The sequence below is a fragment of the Somniosus microcephalus genome, chromosome 14, assembly GCF_052327205.1.
Source record: "Somniosus microcephalus isolate GS21.2 chromosome 14, FLI_Smic_1.0, whole genome shotgun sequence".
Taxonomy (NCBI): domain Eukaryota; kingdom Metazoa; phylum Chordata; class Chondrichthyes; order Squaliformes; family Somniosidae; genus Somniosus; species Somniosus microcephalus.
The window spans coordinates 12,618,474-12,638,156 of NC_141000.1; the positions used below are offsets into that span (position 1 = coordinate 12,618,474).

Below are 19,683 nucleotides of genomic sequence, written 5' to 3' on the forward strand. Positions count from 1 at the left end.
AGTAAGGATAAACGGGTCTTTTTCAGGATGGCAGGCTGTGACTAGTGGGGTACCGCAAGGATCGGTGCTTGGGCCCCAGCTATTCACAATGTATAACAATGATTTGGATGAGGGGACTAAATGTAACATTTCCAAATTTGCTGATGATACAAAGCTAGGTGGCAGTTGTGAAGAGGCTGCAAGGGGATCTCGACAGGCTCAGTGAGTGGGCGAGAACATGGCAGATGGAATATAATGTGGATAAATGTGAAGTTATCCACTTAGGTAGAAAAAACAGAAAGGTAGAGTATTTCCTAAATGGTGAAAGATTGGGGAATGCAGATGCGCAAAGGGACCTGGGTGTCCTTGTACATGAGTCACTGAAAGTGAATGTGCAGGTGCAGCAAGCCATTAGGAAGGCAAATGGTATGTTGGCCTTCATTACAAGAGGATTTGAGTACAGGAGTAAAGAAGTCTCACTCCAATTATATAGGGTCTTGGTGAGACCACACCTGGAGTACTGTGTACAATTTTAGTCTCCTTACCTAAGGAAGGATATACTTGCCATAAAGGGAGTGCAACGAAGGTTCACGAGATTGATACCTGGGATGGCAGGACTATCGTATGAGAAGAGATTGAGTAAACTAGGCCTGTATTCTCTTGAATTCAGAAGAATGAGAGGGATCTCATTGAAGCATACAAAATTATTACAGGGCTTGATAGGGTGGATGCTGGGAGAATGTTTCCCTTGGCTGGGGAGTCTAGAACCAGGGGCCACAGCCTCAGGATAAAGGGTAGGCCATTCAGGACTGAGATGAGAAGAAATTTCTTCACACAGAGGGTGGTGAATTTTTGGAATTCTCTACCCCAGAGGGCTGTGGAGGCTCAGTCATTGGGTATATTCAAAACAGAAGTCGATAGTGAGCCTGTCGAGATCCCCTGACTAGTAATGGCATCAAGGGATATGGCGATAGGGCCGGTGAATGGAGTTGAGGCAGAAGATCAGCCATGATCTCATTGAATGGCGGAGCAGGCTCGAAGGGCTGAATGGCCTACTCCTGCTCCTATTCCTTATGTCGTTCTTTAAGGCACTCTTTAAAATCTACCTCTTTGACCAAGCTTTGGGTCATCTGCCCTAATTTATCCTTATGTGGGTCGGTGTCAAATTTTTTGTCTTAAAATAATCCTGTGCAGCGCCTTGGGACGTTTCACTACGTTAAGGCGCTATATAAATACAAGTTGTTGTTGTAGGGGCATGGAACATGATGTTGATTTGTGCAAGACACTGGTTAGGCCACCACTCCCATTGTTGGAAGGATGGCTTGAACCATTGAAAGGCTACAGCAAAGTTACATTAGGACAAAGGCAGGAGAGATTAAAAGACAAAAGGGATGATGGTGCAAGGCAAAAAGAGATGGTAATAGGAAAACTTAAAATATGATTTGTCCCATTACCATCTCCTTTTGCCTTGCACCATCATCGATTTTGTTTTTTAATCCCTTCTGGCTTCCATCCTATCACAGGCCTTCCCTCTTGTTCTTTCCTTCACCCTCCCTCCCTCCTTTCCCTGTCCACTCCACCTCCCTTTCCCTGCCCCACTCCCCCCACCCCCAGGCCCTTAGAGAATTAATTGTTTGAAGAGAAACATTAAAAGCTATGGTGAGCCACCAGGAGGGTGGGCCAGTTGGCTCATATGGAGGAACAACTCAGACTTAATGGCCTGTTTAATTTCTGCAACCAAACAGCTTTAGCAATAAGAGAATGAACACTGTGCAGTTCAAACAGCATAAGTGCAATTATTTAGATGGAAGACTTCACAAACTGCTTATGTTCTGCTGAGGGACAGGAAGCCGCCTATTCGCAGTGTGTTCTGGGAGCTGTAGTTCAGCGACTTCTGTCCAATCGGCTTCGAGCTCAAGGGGCGCCCGCCAACCAACTACAACTCTCAGAACACACTGCGCGGCCGCCCCACACACATATTAAAGTAATATTTTCTCTCTAAACCCGTAATTGGAAACCGAGCTTTACCTCTCGAGGGAGGCGGGCTGCTCCTCACTTTAAAAAAAAACACACACACACACCCCTGCCCGGACTGGCGAGCGAATAAATCAGCGGGGGGGGGAAACGGCCGCGGATTTGAATTCCAACCGCCCGCCCGCGAGAGCGAGCGAGGCCCCCGGAGGCGGGCTGCCCGGGCCGGTGCCTGTGTGAAATGGCGGCCCCGCTCGGGAGAGCAGTGCGGCGGCCGAGGCTCCGGCGGTGACAGGGTTAACGCTCTCCCCTCCCCCCCCACCACTACATCTCATCCTCCTCCAACCTCCATCATGACCAAATGAACACCCGGGGAATGAAATTTAAATTTCGCAAAGGAGAACGAGTCCTCTGCTTCGAGCCAGACCCGACAAAGGCCAAGGTTTTATACGATGCCAAGGTAGCGGCGCGACTGCTTTGTTTTGAATTGGCGTTGCTCCGGTTTCCGCCGATTGTGGGGGACAGTGAGATGGAGGGCGGCGGGGGGGGGGAATTCACCCTGACCCGAGCTGCAGCGTCTTGCTCAGTCGAATAAAGCAGCTTGTGTCACCTGGCCTAGTTGGCAGTGGTTGTTAATCGGTATTTCTCTCGCCTCTGCCTCCGTTTTTGCAGAGAAACCTAACGATATAAATATTAATGGCTGCAGTAAAGGCGCCCCTCCGATTAATAGTCAATTTTCCTCTCAATTCAATTCAACTCAACTCAATTCAAATCGCTTTATTGGCATGACAAGTTACAACTTATGTTGCCAAAGCATCGGAAAACGTTCATGCTTGTTCACAAAAATACAGATCTATCCATACAGTGTATAAACAGATATATCCCTGAGTGTATAAATATACTTTCATATAATTTATATATACTCTTTTCTTATATTTAGTAATTGTCCCTCTGTTTATGGCAAGCTGTAACATAGTATGCCGCTAGTGTTACGCAATTTCTCTCTTCCCCTGTAACTGCAAAATGCTACAGTACAAAGGGATCTGGGGGTCCTGGTGCATGAAACACAGAAGGTTAGTATGCAGGTACAGCAGGTGATCAGGAAGGCCAATGGAATCTTGGCTTTTATTGCAAGGGGGATGGAGTATAAAAACAGGGAAGTCTTGCTGCAGTTATACAGGGTATTGGTGAGGCCACACCTGGAATACTGCGTGCAGTTTTGGTTTCCATATTTAAGAAAAGATATACTTGCTCTCGAGGCAGTTCAGAGAAGGTTCACTCGGTTGATACCGGAGATGAGGGGGATGACTTATGAGGAAAGGTTGAGTAGGTTGGTGTTAAATCCGTGTATCTTGATGTTGTGTGTCCTTCAATAACTAGACAAGAGACTGCAGAGAACAATCAACAGGTGTTTACTGGATGAGGGTTACTCTAAAACTAACTGTACAGATCCCTACTCGGGGTTATATACAGGTGTGGTCACTGCCGGTACTGCAGGATACAGGAGCTGTAAAAAGTAGTTCTCCTCTTAAAGGTACATACACTACAATTCCTCCCCTTTTAGATTAACAGTACCATAACATTCATTTAACAATTAAATATCAACTAATTACAATTAACACTTTTAACATGCAACATTAACTGAAAATAGTCTATTTATAAATTCAGTCTTTGGGGAGGCTTCCTGATCCTTTCTGGATAGCGCCTTTCCTGAGTGTCTTGCTCTTGGTGCGGAGGCGATTCTGGCCCCCTGTCATCGGTTGGTTCATCAGCTTCCGATGCTACTGTTTCTGGGGTAGATGCTACCTGTATGTCGGGTTCATCACCAGGTACGCGAGACATGGGGTTGACTCGTTCCTGTGACTCTAGGATCTGGTCAACATGGCGTCTCACAATGTTCTCCCCAACATCCACTGTGTACATTAGTGGCCCCTGCCGTGTGCATATCATTTCTGGTTGCCATTTCTCTGTTCGGTAGTCGCGGGCCAAGACTGGTTGCCCTACATTGAAGCTCCTTGTCGGCTTCTCATTGATGTGCTGGAATTGCTTATTCTCAACATCTCTTCGTACATTTGGTCTGAGCAAATCCAGACGAGATCTCAACCTTCGGTTAAAGAACATCATGGCCAGGGTCTGGCTGGTGACTGCATGTGTCGCATTTCTGTAGGCTAACAGGAAATTGTCCACCTTATGCTGCAGTGGAATGTCGTCATCGCACATGGCCCTTACTGCTTTTTTAAAGGTTTGTACGAACCTCTCAGCCAATCCATTTGTGGCTGGATGATACGGGGCGGATGTGTAATGCCTTACCCCATTCCTTTTCATAAATCTTCGAAACTCTTCGGACACAAACTGTGGTCCTTTATCAGAGCAAATCTGCTCTGGCAAGCCATTCCTGGCAAATATGGTCCGTAGGACTGCAATAGTTTTCTCCGTGGTGGTGGAGGACATTTTGATCACCTCATGCCATTTCGAGTGCGCATCCACGGCTATTAAAAACATTGAGTCCATGAAAGGACCAGCAAAATCAATATGCACCCGTTGCCATGGAGATGAGGGCCACTCTCATGGGTGTAGAGGGGCATGTGGTGGTGCATTTTGGACCTTCTGGCATCCTGAGCAGCTCTTTGTCAGGTCCTCGATTTGCTGATCGATCCCCGGCCACCACACATAAGCCCTAGCAAGGCTTTTCATTTTCACCCCTCCCAGATGGCCTTCGTGAAGCTCATTGAGCACTCTCTCCCTTAACTTGGGTGGAATTACCACTCGGGATCCACACATCAAGGTCCCCTGGCATACTGACAGCTGTTCTCTTCTGGATGAGAATGCTGGCAACAGTGAGTCGCCATGTGTTGGCCATCCCTTCACCGTCAAGTCATATACCCGAGACAGTGTCGGGTCATTTCCGGTCTCCTTCTCTATATCAGCATTAGTTACTGGCAAGCGTTCAATTATAGTCGAATAAAATATTTCGACAGGGTCCACTGCTGGTGCTTCCTCCGCACTAGGCAGTGGCAGGCGTGATAGCCCATCAGCGTTTCCATGCTGTTTCGTGCCCTTATACTCGATTTCATATTGGTTCGCCCCTAGAAAAAGGGACCATCTTTGTAGCCGTTGCGCAGTCATCACCGGAACGCCCTTCTTTGGATTAAAGATGGAGACAAGTGGTTGGTGGTCAGTCAGCAAGGTGAACTTCTGCCCGTGCAGATAGTGGTTGAACTTTTTCACTCCCCACACTAGGCTGAGGGCCTCCCTGTCAATCTGGGCGTAGTTACGCTCGGCTGAGGTTAGTGACCGAGACGCAAAGGCTACTGGCCTCTCCGAGCCGTCCGGAAATTTGTGCGACAGCACCGTTCCAATGCCATAGGGTGATGCATCACACGCCAACCGAATTGGTAGTGCTGGGTTGAAATGAGCCAACACCTCTTTTGATGTGATCAATTCTTTGCACTTCTGGAAAGCTCGTTTACATTCGTCATTCCACTTCCATGGTACCCCTGTTTGCAGTAGGGTGTTCAGTGGGTGTAGTACTGTAGACAGATTCGGCAAGAACTTATGGTAGTAGTTCACCAGCCCGAGGAACGACCTCAGTTGTGACACATTTTCCGGTGCTGGAGCCTTGACTGCTGCCTCAATCTTTTCAGGGGACTTATGTAACCCCTCTTCATGAATAACGTGGCCACAATACGAGATCTGCTTCTGGAAAAACTCGCATTTGTGGCGATTAGCTCGGAGCCCATATTCCTTCAATCTAGTGAGCACCTGCTCCAGGTTGGCGAGGTGATCACTGTCATTTTCGCCTGTGACCAGGATGTCATCCAAATAACACTGGGTCCCTGGAATCCCTTGCAGGACTTGATCCATTGCCCTTTGCCAAATAGCCGGAGCTGATGCTACCCCAAACACCAGCCGGTTGTATTGGTAGAGACCTTTATGAGTGTTGATCGTGAGGTACTGTTTCGAGGCTTCTTCTACCTCCATTTGCAGGTACGCCTGGGCCAGATCAATCTTAGTGAAGGGATTCCCTCCAGATAGCGAGGCGAAAATATCTTCAATCCGCAGAAGCGGATATTGTACAGTGTGAAGGACTGGGTTCACTGTCACCTTAAAGTCCCCACAGATGCGAACCTTCTTTGGTTCCCCAGGCGTATTACTCAACGACCTCTTCATTACAGGAACGATGGGTGTAGCCCACTCGCTCCAGTCCACTTTGGACAGTACTCCTGAACATTCCAAACCTTCCAGCTCTGCTTCGACGGCTGGGCGGATCGCATAAGGTACCGGTCTGGCCGTAAAAATCTTTGGGCTTGCATTTTCCTCTATTTTGATCATCGCTGTTATGCCTTTTAGTGTTCCGAGTCCCTCCTGGAACACTTCTTGTGCGTCAGTTAGCATTTTTGACAGTCGTCCAGGTGTGACGTCGTCATCCTTTTTGGCATCTACAGTCAGTGCTTGTATGGAATGCCAATCTAGCTGTATCTTCCGGATCCATTCACATCCTAGTAGTGGTGGTCCTCCATCTGGCAATACATATAGGTCCATTTTTGGTGTTTCCTTGCCGTTATATATAATGTTCACCCTTATTTTTCCTTTCGGGTAGACTTTTTGCCCCGTGTACGTCTTCAAGACAATCTCTGTATCTCTCAAGGGTATATGTGAGAATAGCCGCTTGTAGTCCCTTCGGTTTATGACTGTTAGGGCTGATCCTGTGTCCAATTCCATTTTCACTTGGACTCCGGCTATCTTGAGCGTGACCCAGATAGTTTGGTGATCCTCCGTTTTGATCACATTATGTAGTTTCAGACAACCCAGCTCCTTGCTTCCAGAGTCTGTATCACTTTTCTGTTCATTTGCACTACTCTCCGTCACCTTATGTACCTTCTTGTACATTTCGTTGTACTGCACTTGTGCACTAACAATGACAATAAAGTTGATTATGATTATCCTGTGGGGATTTCTTGCTGCTGGTTTTCTTTTCTGACCTGCAGACTCTTGCTATGTGTCCTACTTTTCCACACTGTCTGCACACTTGGTCCTTGAACCAGCAATCCTTATGGTCGTGTGTTCTGCTGCAGCGATAGCACTTCGCTGTTCCGTATGACATTTCATTTGTGCCATATTCTTGCGGTCTCCGTTGTATCTCTGCCGCGCCCCGTGCTGCTGCTTCGTGTGATACTGCCATGCTGAAAGCCTTGTCCAGCGTAAGATCCTTTTCTGATAGAAGCCGTTTCTGGGTTCCTTCACTTTGAAGCCCACACACAAACTTGTCCCTTAAAGTATCTGCTAGTCCCGTTCCAAACTGGCAGTGTTTTGATAGCTTGCGCAGTTCCGTTAAAAACTCAGCATTACTTTCATCTTTATGCTGGTTCCTTTTGTGAAACTTAAATCTTTCCGCTATCAACAGCGGTGTGGGGTCTAAGTGGTCCTGTAGGATTGACACTGTTTTCAAAATCCTTTTCCACTGGCTTCTCTGGGGTTACTAGATTTCACAGTAAGCCATATGTTTTTGCACCCATTGAATTCAACAATACCAGCGCTTTCCTGTCATCTGGCACTTCATTCGCCTTGCAGTACACTTCTATGCGAACGACATATGTCGTCCAATCTTCGACTTCATTGTCGAACGCTGTGACACTGCCATTCTTCGGCATCCCTGGGTGTGGTTAGACTGGCTTAAAATGACGTCTCCCGCGCTCCCCCTTCTCCGCTGCAGCTCAAAATGGCGTCTCCCGCTCTCTCCGTTCTTCTCCGCTGCGGCTCAAAATGGCGTCTCCCGCGCTTTCCTTTCTTCCCCGCTGACGCTGCTCGCCCCCTGAACACCGGCTGCGCTCTGCGCGTTTTCCTGCGCGCCTCTCTCTCGTTGACGCCGCTCGGTCCTGAACAGCGGCTGCGCCCTGTGCGCCCTACCCTCTCTCTTCGCGTCGACGCCGCTCGGTCCTGAACACTGGCTGCGCCCTGTGCGCTCTACCCTCTCTCTTCTCCCGTCGACGCTGCTCGGCCTTTTTCTGTGCCGTCGGTCGGCTCTAGCCGCTGCTGTGCGGGAAGGGTCTGCGCTGTACCTGTTGCCTGCCCGTTTCGCTGGAGTTGACGCCGGATGGTCGACGCCCGTGCTTCCGGACTCGGCCTTCTTCTGCAGAGTTGCAGGTAGGTTCGAATCTTCTCGTCGTCAATGTTAAATCCGTGTATCTTGATGTTGTGTGTCCTTCAATAACTAGACAAGAGACTGCAGAGAACAATCAACAGGTGTTTACTGGATGAGGGTTACTCTAAAACTAATTGTACAGATCCCTACTCAGGGTTATATACAGGTGTGGTCACTGCCGGTACTACAGTATACAGGAGCTGTAAAAAGTAGTTCTCCCCTTAAAGGTGCATACACTACAGTTGGGCCTCTACTCATTGGAATTCAGAAGAATGAGAGGCGATCTTATCGAAACATATAAGATTGTGAGGGGGCTTGATCGGGTGGATGCGGGGAGGATGTTTCCACTGATGGGTGAGACTAGAACTAGGGGGCATAACCTTAGAATAAGGGGCTGCCCTTTCAAAACTGAGATGAGGAGAAACTTCTTCACTCAGAGGGTAGTAAATCTATGGAATTTGCTACCCCAGAGAGCTGTGGAAGCTGCGACATTAAATAAATTTAAAAAGGAGATAGACAGTTTCCTAGCTGATAAGGGAATCGGGGGTTACAGGGAGCGGGCAGGGAAGTGGACGTGAGTCTAGGTTCGGATCAGCCATGATCCTATTGAATGGCGGAGCAGGCCCGAGGGGCCGTATGGCCTACTCCTGCTCCTACTTCTTATGTTTTTATGTTCTCAGTCTGTGCTGCCGTCGATCACCATCCCCGAGAAACAAAGATCCTCGTTCGCCCTCCCTCCACCGTCCTGTCACAAAATGCAGCACATCCGCACACATGTTTGAGAATTTTGCTCATTTGATTCCTGGGCTGGTTTGTTTTCGGACAAATGGAAATTGCTGGCAATAAGCAGCAAGTCAATCAGCATCTGTAGAGACAACTGACAAGTTAGATCAGCCCAGAATTTGCTGGAGCAGGGCATCTCACGGCGTGCCCAGTTAGGCTTGTTCCTGCAGCTCAATTTAGCAAAGTTTTGCCCACAAAGTTGCTGGAAGTGTGAGCTGATCCCGGCCCAGCGATGGAAATCAGGCATTTTCGACCCTAGTCAGCAGGGTACTTAACCAATGAGATTAAAGGATTGAAAAATTAACAGGAAGGACTGAGAAGGAGGGTGAATTAGTGAGTGAATTCAATGTTAAATCAGGTACAGAAAGAGAAATAAAGATCGGATTAAGAGATGAAAAAAGAGACACAAAGGAAAAGTTTTTTTTAAAAACATGACATTTAAAAAATCTAAAACAATCCACAACCTGGATCATTCACTTTCTGGGCAAGAGAGGTAGATTGGCAGTCATTAACAATGATCACGTCATTAAAAGGGTACTTGCGATTAATTACTAGTTAACATTCTGTGGCGTGTTTAATGGGCATTAATGTGCAAATGCAGCAACTTCAGGAAAATCACGGTGAGGTTAAGGGCGAGATGCTGTTTTCGCGAAGCTAATGGCGGTGCGGCGCAAATCGTCCAGGAACTTGTGGCGATGGCGATTTGCAATTCACGGGGTAGCTTCCTTGCCACAAGTTGCTGGCCGATTTGCATATTAATAACGGCATGCGTCGTTCATGCACCATTATTTTTTCAGCAAATTCGGGGCCATAAATGTTTTGGGTGAGACCCTTCTTCAAAAACAGTCTTTTCAGCATTTTCTGTTTTTATTTCCAGTGCCTGCAGTAATTTGCTGTTTGCCCAAATTGTCTAGTATTGTACCATGATTCTGTTTTAGAAGAAGATATGGGACAGTTGGAATTAAGGATACCCTGTTGTAGTAATGCGTAGATTGTTGGTTTACATTCTAAAAAGGCATTTAGTAGGCTGAGGGCTAGCGACAAAATACATCCGTATGGAATATGCCATTTGTTTACGAGAATGATACCAGAACTGAGAGGTTATACCTATCAGGAAAGATTGAACAGGCTGGGTCACGTTTCTCTAGAAAAGAGAAGACTGAGGGGTGATTGATTGAGGGCTTTAAGATTATGAAAGGGTTTGATTGGTTAGATGTGGAGAAGATGTTTCCACTTGTGGGCGAGACCAGAACTAGGGGCCATAAATAGAATATAATCACTAATAAATCCAATAGGGAATTCAGGAGAAACTTCTTTACCCAGTGAGTGGTTAGAATGTGGAACCCGCTATCACAGGGAGAAGTTGAGGCAAATAGCATAGATGCATTTAAAGGGAAGCTAGATAAGCACATGAGGGAGAATGTAATAAAAGGATATGTTGATGGGGTTAGATGAAGAAGGGTGGGAGGAGGCTCATGTGGAGCTTAAAAAGCAGCATGGACCTGTTGGGCAGAATGGTCTGTTTCTGTGCTATAAATACTTTTAGTAACTTTGTTTCCATAGCAACTCTCTGATTTCTACCTGAATCAAGTCCATGACTAAAGATTATTTTTGCAGCAAGTAATACTAAAAATTCTAAAATGATTCTTTCTTGTCCAATTTTTTTGATCAGCTAGGTGTCTTACTGCATGAGGGTTCTCATCACCATGATCAGCAGCCCCAAACCAAACTACTGGGAGCGTCCTTGATGCTCTAGAAATCCAAAGCCATGTATCAAGTTTAGTCATCACCCACATTAATCCAAGTTTTTCTGAGAAATGTGCAGACATTTCGACTTCTAGGGTACTCCGTGGTGGGTTGCTGTTGGCCAGAGCCCTCCCTGAAATAATTTTCCTTTTCTGCCGTAAATCTACTTCATAGCTTGGTCCTGGATTTTTCACGTGGGCCACAAGCAATGCACCCAAGTTAAAGTTGGCATTGAGCAGTACTCCTGGATACTGATATGAAACCAAGTTCTGACAGGTGCCATAAGTCAATGATCATTTCCATTAAGAAAAGGCCCAACCACCTCGGACCTTCAGCGGTAACAGCATCACCGACTTCCCAACTTTCTGGGGTTCACCATTCATAAAACAGGATCAGTCATATCTACAGCATGGGTACAAGAGCCGGGCAGAGGTTGGGTAATCTTTAGTCACTTATTTCGTGACATCTCGGTGTCACCCACCAGCTACAAGGCTCAAGCCAGTAGCGTTATGTAATAATCAACACTTGCCTGAAAGGGTGAAGCCAGAACAATGCTCAAGAAGCTCAATACCATCCAGCATGAAGCGATTCACGTCCCATGCTACTGACCTCCATATTAACCATCAGTGCACTGTGCCTGCATTATGCACTGCAGCATCTTGCCTGCATTGTGCACGGCAGCAACTCATGGAGCTTAGTTTGAGGAACACCGCCTCATCCCGCAACCTCTACCATTGAGAAGGACAAGAGCAGTATCATAGGAACGTCACCCGCAGGTTCCCCTCCAAGTCACGTACCATCCTGACTTGGACATGTCACCATAAGGACTGCAGCAGTTCAAGGCGACGGCCCACCACCTCCTTTTCAGGGCCAAAACCAAATTAAATGAAAATGCCCCTCGTATTCTCTGATCAATACTTTGAGATCTTGAGCTATTCCAAACCATAATGTTACACTTTGGGGCGCTGTATCCTACTGGTGAGCTCTTTGTTCAAGATGGTGAAGGGAGTTCATTAGATCCCTGGGCAGTCTGCCAACAACATAATAACAGGTGTGAAAAGGAGCCATTACATTATTTCTAAAATGTCTGGAATAGATGCTCTCAGACTGTTAGCTTCCTCACTGATGGATCAGATGGCATTGTAACTATTAAATAGGTTCGATGACAGCAGACATCCTTGCTTCGCTCTTCTGTTGAAAAAGTTAATCCCAATGAGCCTATCATCTACCTTTACACATATGTTGGAGCTGGAATACATATCCTAGATAAAATCCATGCATCATGAAGGCCAGATGAGGGATAGTTTAAAAACTGTATTAAAATTGATGAAAATGATGAGAGTTTCCACGGAGCCTTATGATGTCCTGTGATTTTGTATAGAGCTATAACTGGCCCCATGTGATCAAATCCAGCATATTCCTTTCTGATAACTGGGTCTCCAAAGAAGATGTGCTGCAACAAAATTTTAAAAAAGCACAATCGTTTTTTTTGTTACTTAGTTTGATGCCACAGTCAAAATGACTGGTGATATTTTGACATTTGCTTAATTACTCAACGCAAAATATCCAGGAACACTCAAAATGATGGTTAACAGCATTTACACCAATGAAACACTACAAAATTGAATAAATCCTCCCTTTTAAAAGCAAAGTGGATAAATATTTGAAAAATAAAAATTTAGAAAGGTTGGGAGAAAGGTCAGTGAATGGGACAGATTGGATAGCTTGAGAACCAGCAGAGGGATCATGGGCTAAATGGCTGCCGCCTTTGTTGTAACATTCTGATTCTATTTACTCCAAAACCAAAAAAAGGTTAATTCATTTGATTTATGAGAAAATTAACTTGCACATAAGAAAATTGCCCCCGATTTCTTGACACCTTTCTCTGTAAATGAGCTTGTGAAATGTTGCAAATACTCGTTAAGATGTTGGAAATTTGTCAGTGAACTGTTTTAATATTCTCAAAGATTTGCAACCAGAAATTGAACTGCCATGGAAAATATCCTCTAATTGTTTTTAAAGCAAAGATGTTGTCATTTCTAATTGTCTACCATTCCGCAGTTCATTAGAGAAATACTCTGAGGTGTAATTTGGATTCTTCAGTTCTGTGGTTCCTTTAATAGATTCTTTGAATCCTTTACAAAACTATTTTGCTTCCTTTCTTCAAACTTCCCTTATAACTTCTCCAATAGAGTATTCTACTCCTGGGTCTCCACCAAGCTGCTGTGAACATTCTGAGATCAGAAACTCAGCGAGTGGAGTATCACAAGATCAAATCCGCATCCACCATTTTACTGTCTTACTTTATTTTTTCGAGAAATTGAAGAGGGGTGGGGAAATGTCGCCATGATGTTACAAGATGTTATTTCTAACAATAGAATTTTTATACGGTATATATGTAAAAACGTATTATTTCCATTTATGGGTGGTATACTGTATGGAATTATTTTTCGATTGCACTGGTTTAGAATATTTGATTATTTCTTCTAATAGATTGTTGATGTAGAGGTCGGTAGAGATGAAAAAGGCCGAAAGATCCCAGAATATCTGATTCATTTTAATGGTTGGAACAGAAGGTAAGAAAATTCTTTGCATTTCTCGGAAACTAATCCTTTACTATACACGTGTATGAATGCGTAATTAGCTCTGGCAAGTTTAGATCAAATGAAAAGATCAAACCACAACAAAGATGGTAAAATCAGAGAACTTTAGCCACGGGCCTGAAAGGGTCAAAAATTCCACTGGGGGAAAGGACAGAGCGACAGGAATTTCTACATGGGGTTCCTCGATTTCTCACTGCATTGTGGAAATCCCAGAGAAATGGCATAAATGTCTGCTTATGCTGTTACTCTTGCATTTCCACCAAGCTTCTGCCAAAGTTACGGCAGGAGAGCGGGAGACCTTACCGGCGAAGGTCTTTATTGAGTCCGGACCTCAGTAAATTTTCAACAGCATCTTTGCTTTATAAATCGCCTTTAATGTTTTAAAAAAAAGTCCCAAGGTGCTTCACAGAGGGGTAATCAGACAAAAATGAATGCTGAACCAAAGAAGGAGCTATTATGAGGAGTGGGAGGTAGGTTTTAAGAAGGGTTTTAAAGGAGGCAAGGGATTTACAATGTCAATTGGCATAGGAGAGCAGGAAGGGAATTTGGGTGGTCAAAAGCTTAGTGGGAATGGTGTGGATCTCATGGACAAAATGAGCTTGGAGAGGGCGTGAGGGGGAATGGGAGAGAAACTAGAGAAGGACACAGGATCAGAGCGAGGGCAGGTTTGGCTTGATGGGCAAGGGGGGGGGTAAGCAGCAGAGGTGGCTGAACAGATGGTCTCAATCTTACTGATGAAGTACAACAGCTGCTCGCATTTGTTGGAGGGGGTAGGGGAGAGGAGTTTAAGGAGATTGTTGCTATTGGAGAAAATAATTCTGAGATAATCTTTGCTTTCCTGATGATTCTGGAGTAGTGGGCTGTTTTGGCAGTGGATTGAGGCCAAATAGTGCTTGATGTGGTCCAGCCAGATCTAGTGATGGATATCTAAACCAGTTGTGTGCAAATATGCTCATGTCTAACACAGTGTCTGCCCCTTGGACTTGCGAGTGCGAATATGAGGGCATACCATGGAGAATGACTATGATGGGAGAGAGTAAAGGTTTCACTAGGAGTAAGGGCATCAAAGTTTGGGGAGGGAGTGATTGAACAGATCGATAGTTGTAGAAGTATTGTGGTGAATGGAAGGCCAAATGCTAGGCCGTTGGGAGTTTGGAAGTGCAGCTGTAAGTAACTTGGATTTTATTTCTTGGGGCAGACACAGAAGGAAGTGGGGTTGGAAGGGGATGGGGGACTGTGGGTGGTGAGAGATACAAGGAAGTGGTTGTAGATGGTCTTGTCAGTGATTGAGACCATGGGAGCAGAGAGGCCAAGGGAGATGTCAAGGTCGTGGGGCTGGATATGAATTATGGGTAGGAGAGTTTATATGGAGGGTGAGGTTTAGGAGGGGCGGGGGGAGGTTGGGCAGTAAAATCAGAGGAAAGAGGCAAGCTGAGTTGAGCTGGAGATTGAAAACACCCAAAGATGAGTGGCTCAGTACAGAGGCTGAGGGAGGATATCTCCGGGAGAAAGTCAGGGTCCCTTGAAACCCAACAGCTTAGTAAACACAATGGCCCGTAATAGGAGGCTTCCTGTGTGCGGAGACCTCCTATCGGGAAAAAAATCTACGCACTTACCTGAGGGCTCCCGAGGTCCGGACCCTTCCGATGCTGGGCCTCTCCACAGTCGAAATGCGCAGGGCTCATGTATCCCAGGGGCGCATGAAGTTTGTAAGCGTCCCTGGGATCACGTGGGCCAGGCCAGCCAATGAAAGAAGGGAATCTCCCTTCATACCTTTGACTGACAGACCTGTCAAAAGTATGAATGGAGATCACCCCAAAAAGACACTAAAACATTAAATAAATTTTTTAAAAACCATCACGTTTTTAAAATGAGTTAAAATTCAATTAAATTAAATATTTTAAGCAAAAATTTAATTTTTTGAAAAAAATAATTAAGGTTTTTTACAGGGCTAAAAATAAACTTTTTAAAATGACCAGGCATAAGATTTCTAAGTGTTTTCAGCGGGCGGAGGTTCTGCAGAAAGCGGAACTCTTTCCCCCCCCCCCCCCGCAGAGGCCCTTCTCCAGGGCAGGCGCAGGATCTGTCAAGAGGATTCTTGACAGATCGGAAATGCCGGTTTTTAGCACATGCGCTTCGCATGCCTGAAACCGGCGTTTCCAATGTCCCTGCAGGTGTGTACACAGCTCGTACCCACCCGTAAGCATCGGAAAATACAGGCCAATGAGATTTAAGACAAATTTAATCACTTTTTTTTAATGTATTAATTGAAAGAAACAAAAGTGATAAAACTGGACAAGAAATTTCAAGTAGAGTTAGAATGTGAAATTGTCTTAATGGGTAATTAGTTGTTCTTAGAGTATAGGGAGCAAGCAGAAGAGCGGAGTTAAACTAGATGACTTGTGGAGAAAAGCAGTACAGATTTGATGTGCTGGATTTTCAGTTTCTGTGCTGTAACATTCTAAAATGTCAAAGGGAACATAAAATGAATTAAATGGGGAAAAGCAGGAAGGCATAGGAAAACAGAGTGGCAAAGAAGAGAGAAATTGGAGAGGTAGCACAATAGCAACAGGGAAAATCAAGCGATACCATTCAAGCAACACTAAAACCACTGAATCAGTTTTCTAATGAAACTAATTCTGATTGTAACCCATAAATATAATTTGATTCCTGCATCAATATTGGAAGATGTAAAATTTCTAGTAGCGTGTGGCTGATGGATTTCTAGTTTTGCATTTTCTTTTTTTAAGTTCCAGATATTGGGCAAGAATACGGTATGCACTACCTTGCAAACTCAACCAAATCGGTTAAAATGTGTTGAATTTGATCACAGTTTCACCAGCTTCTGTTCATTTCTGGTTATATTTGTCTGATATTTGTGAATTCCAAGATTAGTGGTTTTCTGTGCGGTGTTGTAAAGCAATGCATAACCTTACTGGCAGGAAATCCACATTACCTGCACTCTAAACACTTTATTTATTTATATAGTTATGCATTGGCAAAGGTTGCATCATGATGCACATTGCTAAGATTATTTCCCTGAACACTTCTTCTGTCACTGCATGACACATTGTACATTCAAGGGTGCAGTATCCTTTTGTGTTGGTCAACACAAATTGTCTTCTGAAGGAGGAAGGCATCTGTATACTGTGCATAAGAGGACTTGACGAATCGGGATAATTTTGTTGTGAGTCTGTACTCTGGATTCGTATTTGACAGAATTCTATCTTCATCTCATTCTTAATCCAAGCCTGTATTCCTGCACTCCTTCACTACCTACGAATCCGTTCAGCTTCCTGTGCTGGAGTGCAGATTCTTCATTCACTGTATTTAGTTATTTATTCGGCAAGTTCTGACTTCTTGTGAAGAAATTTTATCTTGATTCCCATTTAGCTCGTTTTATTTCTCCTGGATCTTTGCTTCTGATTCGTCATAAAGAAGTTTCTACCTTGATTCATGATTCTTACCTTATCATCTTTCCTACTGAGAATGAAAAGCTCTTTTACTTTTCTCCTCATAACTCAACAATGTGGAATTATCCTTGTTGCCTTTGCACCCTTTCAAGTGCCCCTGTGTCTCTTTGGAATTATGTAAGAATTTTGCCACATTTCATACATCACATATGTTGCAAAAATTGATGTGTGCACGCATCATACACATATTTTTCAGTACTGATCACTATACTCTGTCTACTCTGATCACAGGAAGTTGAGATAAGAATTTGGAGATAACAAAACAGCCAAGGACTACACTAACTGTGATTGGCAAGCCTCTACCAATACTAGTGATGGCAGATGCCATTCATTCTCTGAATTATCTGTAGTGAAGGGCGCATCACTGAAAGGATGCATACAGATGGCTTTTGACTCTACGTATGCCTTCAATCACAGTTTAAACGTATAGCTCATCTGAGCACTGTTTTCAAACTCAACTAAGGAGTACCTTGAGATGCTTTTAACATATGCCAACTGATCACCTCCTTTAGCATACCATTTGAAGTGGAGAGTTCACCGCCACTGTTTGAGTCCAATGATTTTTATTGTCCCCATTTATTTTTCATTTGTTAACTTCTGTTTCACTTTGTTGAAAGCCTCCAAGAATCTTTGTTGAGAAAGGTAGAAACATTAGTTCAAATAGATGCAGAAACTATGATCTAATATTAACAATGAACTCTGTCATTGTAAATTGAAGATAACCGAACTATTTGCAGTCTTAACCTTCAAATTGTTCAGTATATCATCTCTATTACTGAATTCTCATGTGCTTGAAAATCTATGGGCATGCTCTGTCTTTATTATTTAACTTTATGCTGTTTTTGTTAATTCCCCTTAATTAAAACTGATGGTTTTAAATTTTATAAAGTGCAAGTTTATGGGTTTTTGCTTTTGCTGTTTGTTTAAATACAATCCTGATGAGTCATAGTGTTCTTGTGTACAACCAAGGCAATTATCACAAATAAACCTGATTGTTGTGAAGTACTGGTTGATGTTATTTCATTATTTAACTCGCTTTCATGTGAGTTTTGTTTGCGCAAATCAATTTTTGAAATGTGAATATAGCCTACCTTAGGGAAAGGGCATGTGTTTTGCATATTTGAAGTCTGAGCTACTAGATGTGATGTATGTTCAGCATCATATTTTCAGTTCTAAATTACAAACTCGCTCCTATTCTCAGCTTGAGGCAATTCTAGCCAACTTTTAGGTAAATGGAAACTTTAATCAAAAGGAATTGGTAACAGGTGGTTAACTAACAGATAGTTGACACTTGAGGTTGTTTTAAGAATCAGGCCTTTCTAGAATCCACTCTAGATAGTGATTATTATCTTCCTTTAATTTCTGAATTGGGCCAGAGTTGTAAATAAAGAAAGGAAGAGGCCTTTCCATGATTTCTGATCGTTTAATATATTGGTTGTAAAACCTCCATTTTGAGGTGTAAAATCCAGTTTGCGTGTCTTGGGTAACCTTTTTTTTGACTGGTTCTCGTCAGGTTAGTTTCACACTTGGGGTTTAGTTGAGATTGGTGAATTGCTACCATGAATTATAACAACGTGGGATTTTGCAAGTGTTGATGACTTTTAGAAGATTAGAAGCAGCCTCCAAACCTGTAATAGCTCCAGTTGAATGCTTCAGTAGAACAAGAGGTAGGAGTCCTGATTCAACCATATACGATTTTTATTCGCTCCTGGGATGTGGGCGTCGCTGGCGAGGCCAGCATTTATTGCCCACCCCTAATTGCCCTCGAGAAGGTGGTGGTGAGCCGCCTTCTTGAACCGCTGCAGTCCGTGTGGTGAAGGTGCTCCCACAGTGCTGTTAGGGAGGGAGTTCCAGGATTCTGACCCAGCGACTGAAGGAGCGGCGATATATTTCCAAGCCAGGATGGTGTGTGACTTGGAGGGGAACTTGGAGGTGGTGGTGTTCCCATGCGCCTGCTGACCTTGTCCTTCTAGGTGGAAGAGGTCGCGGGTTTGGGAGGTGCTGTGGAAGAAGCCTTGGCGAGTTGTTGCAGTGCATCTTGTAGATGGCACACACTGCAGCCACGGTACGCCGGTGGTGGAGGGAGTGAATGTTTAAGGTGGTGGATGGGGTGCCAATCAAGCGGGCTGCTTTGTCTTGGATGGTGTCGAGCTTCTTGAGTGTTGTTGGAGCTGCACTCATCCAGGCAAGTGGAGAGTATTCCATCACACGCCTGACTTGTGCCTTGTAGATGGTAGAAAGGCTTTGGGGAGTCGGGAGGTGAGACACTTGCCGCAGAATATCCAGCCTCTGACCTGCTCTTGTAGCCACAGTATTTATGTGGCTGGTCCAGTTAAGTTTCTGGTCAGTGGTGACCCCCAGGATGTTGATGTTGGGGGATTAGGCAATGGTAATGTCGTTGAATGTCCAAAATCACATGTTAGATTTTCAAAGAATTTATAAGCTGGAGATGGAAATAGCAGATTTTCAGTTAATTCTGTCAAAGTTCACTCATTCATTCATCCAGTGATTTTAATCCAAATGACCATTTTATTGATTTATACTTTTTAACACTTTGCACCTAGGTACACTTTGGCGATTAATAGACTTTGTGATGGAAACATTTTGTATTTGTCAGTATTCAGTATGGTAGGAATGAATTGAAAGTGGCTTGGTTCTGGTGTATTGTGCTTGTAACCCACCTCAACACCAATTTTTTTTAACAATGACTACTTAGGTGTGTGCTTAATAATGGCTTTTATATTGGCGCTGACTTGTGATGGTCTTGTACATCTGAACATACCAGAACAGCTAATTTTGATCATTTCTAACCTAAGTGCTAGAAACTCAATGGGATCTTGGACTCTATTACAATCGTTGCTTTGAAGTCTGACGGTTATGTTGTGTAACTGGGAAGAGCTAGTGATGTAAGACTCTTCTTTGTGAACAGCATACTCCGAAGTAAAGGCCAAGATTTATTCTATTAGAATATTATGTTTGGGTATCA

General features: G+C 44.3%; 1 protein-coding gene across 6 annotated transcripts in view; it reads left to right on the top strand.

The window, feature by feature from the left end:
* The first annotated feature begins 2,080 nt into the window (after window positions 1-2,080).
* The window catches only part of LOC147107336 (MSL complex subunit 3-like), an 80,570-nt gene continuing 62,967 nt past the window's right edge, over window positions 2,081-19,683 (top strand). The window contains exons 1-2 of one of the 6 annotated variants that reach the window (XM_086006255.1): window positions 2,081-2,410; window positions 13,115-13,197. In XM_086006255.1, the coding sequence (XP_085862381.1) occupies window positions 2,312-2,410; window positions 13,115-13,197 (182 nt within the window). In that variant the 5' untranslated portion in view covers window positions 2,081-2,311. The remainder of the gene's footprint in view (window positions 2,411-13,114; window positions 13,198-19,683) is intronic. The other 5 variants (XM_086006252.1, XM_086006251.1, XM_086006250.1 and 2 more) reach the window with 5 other exon arrangements.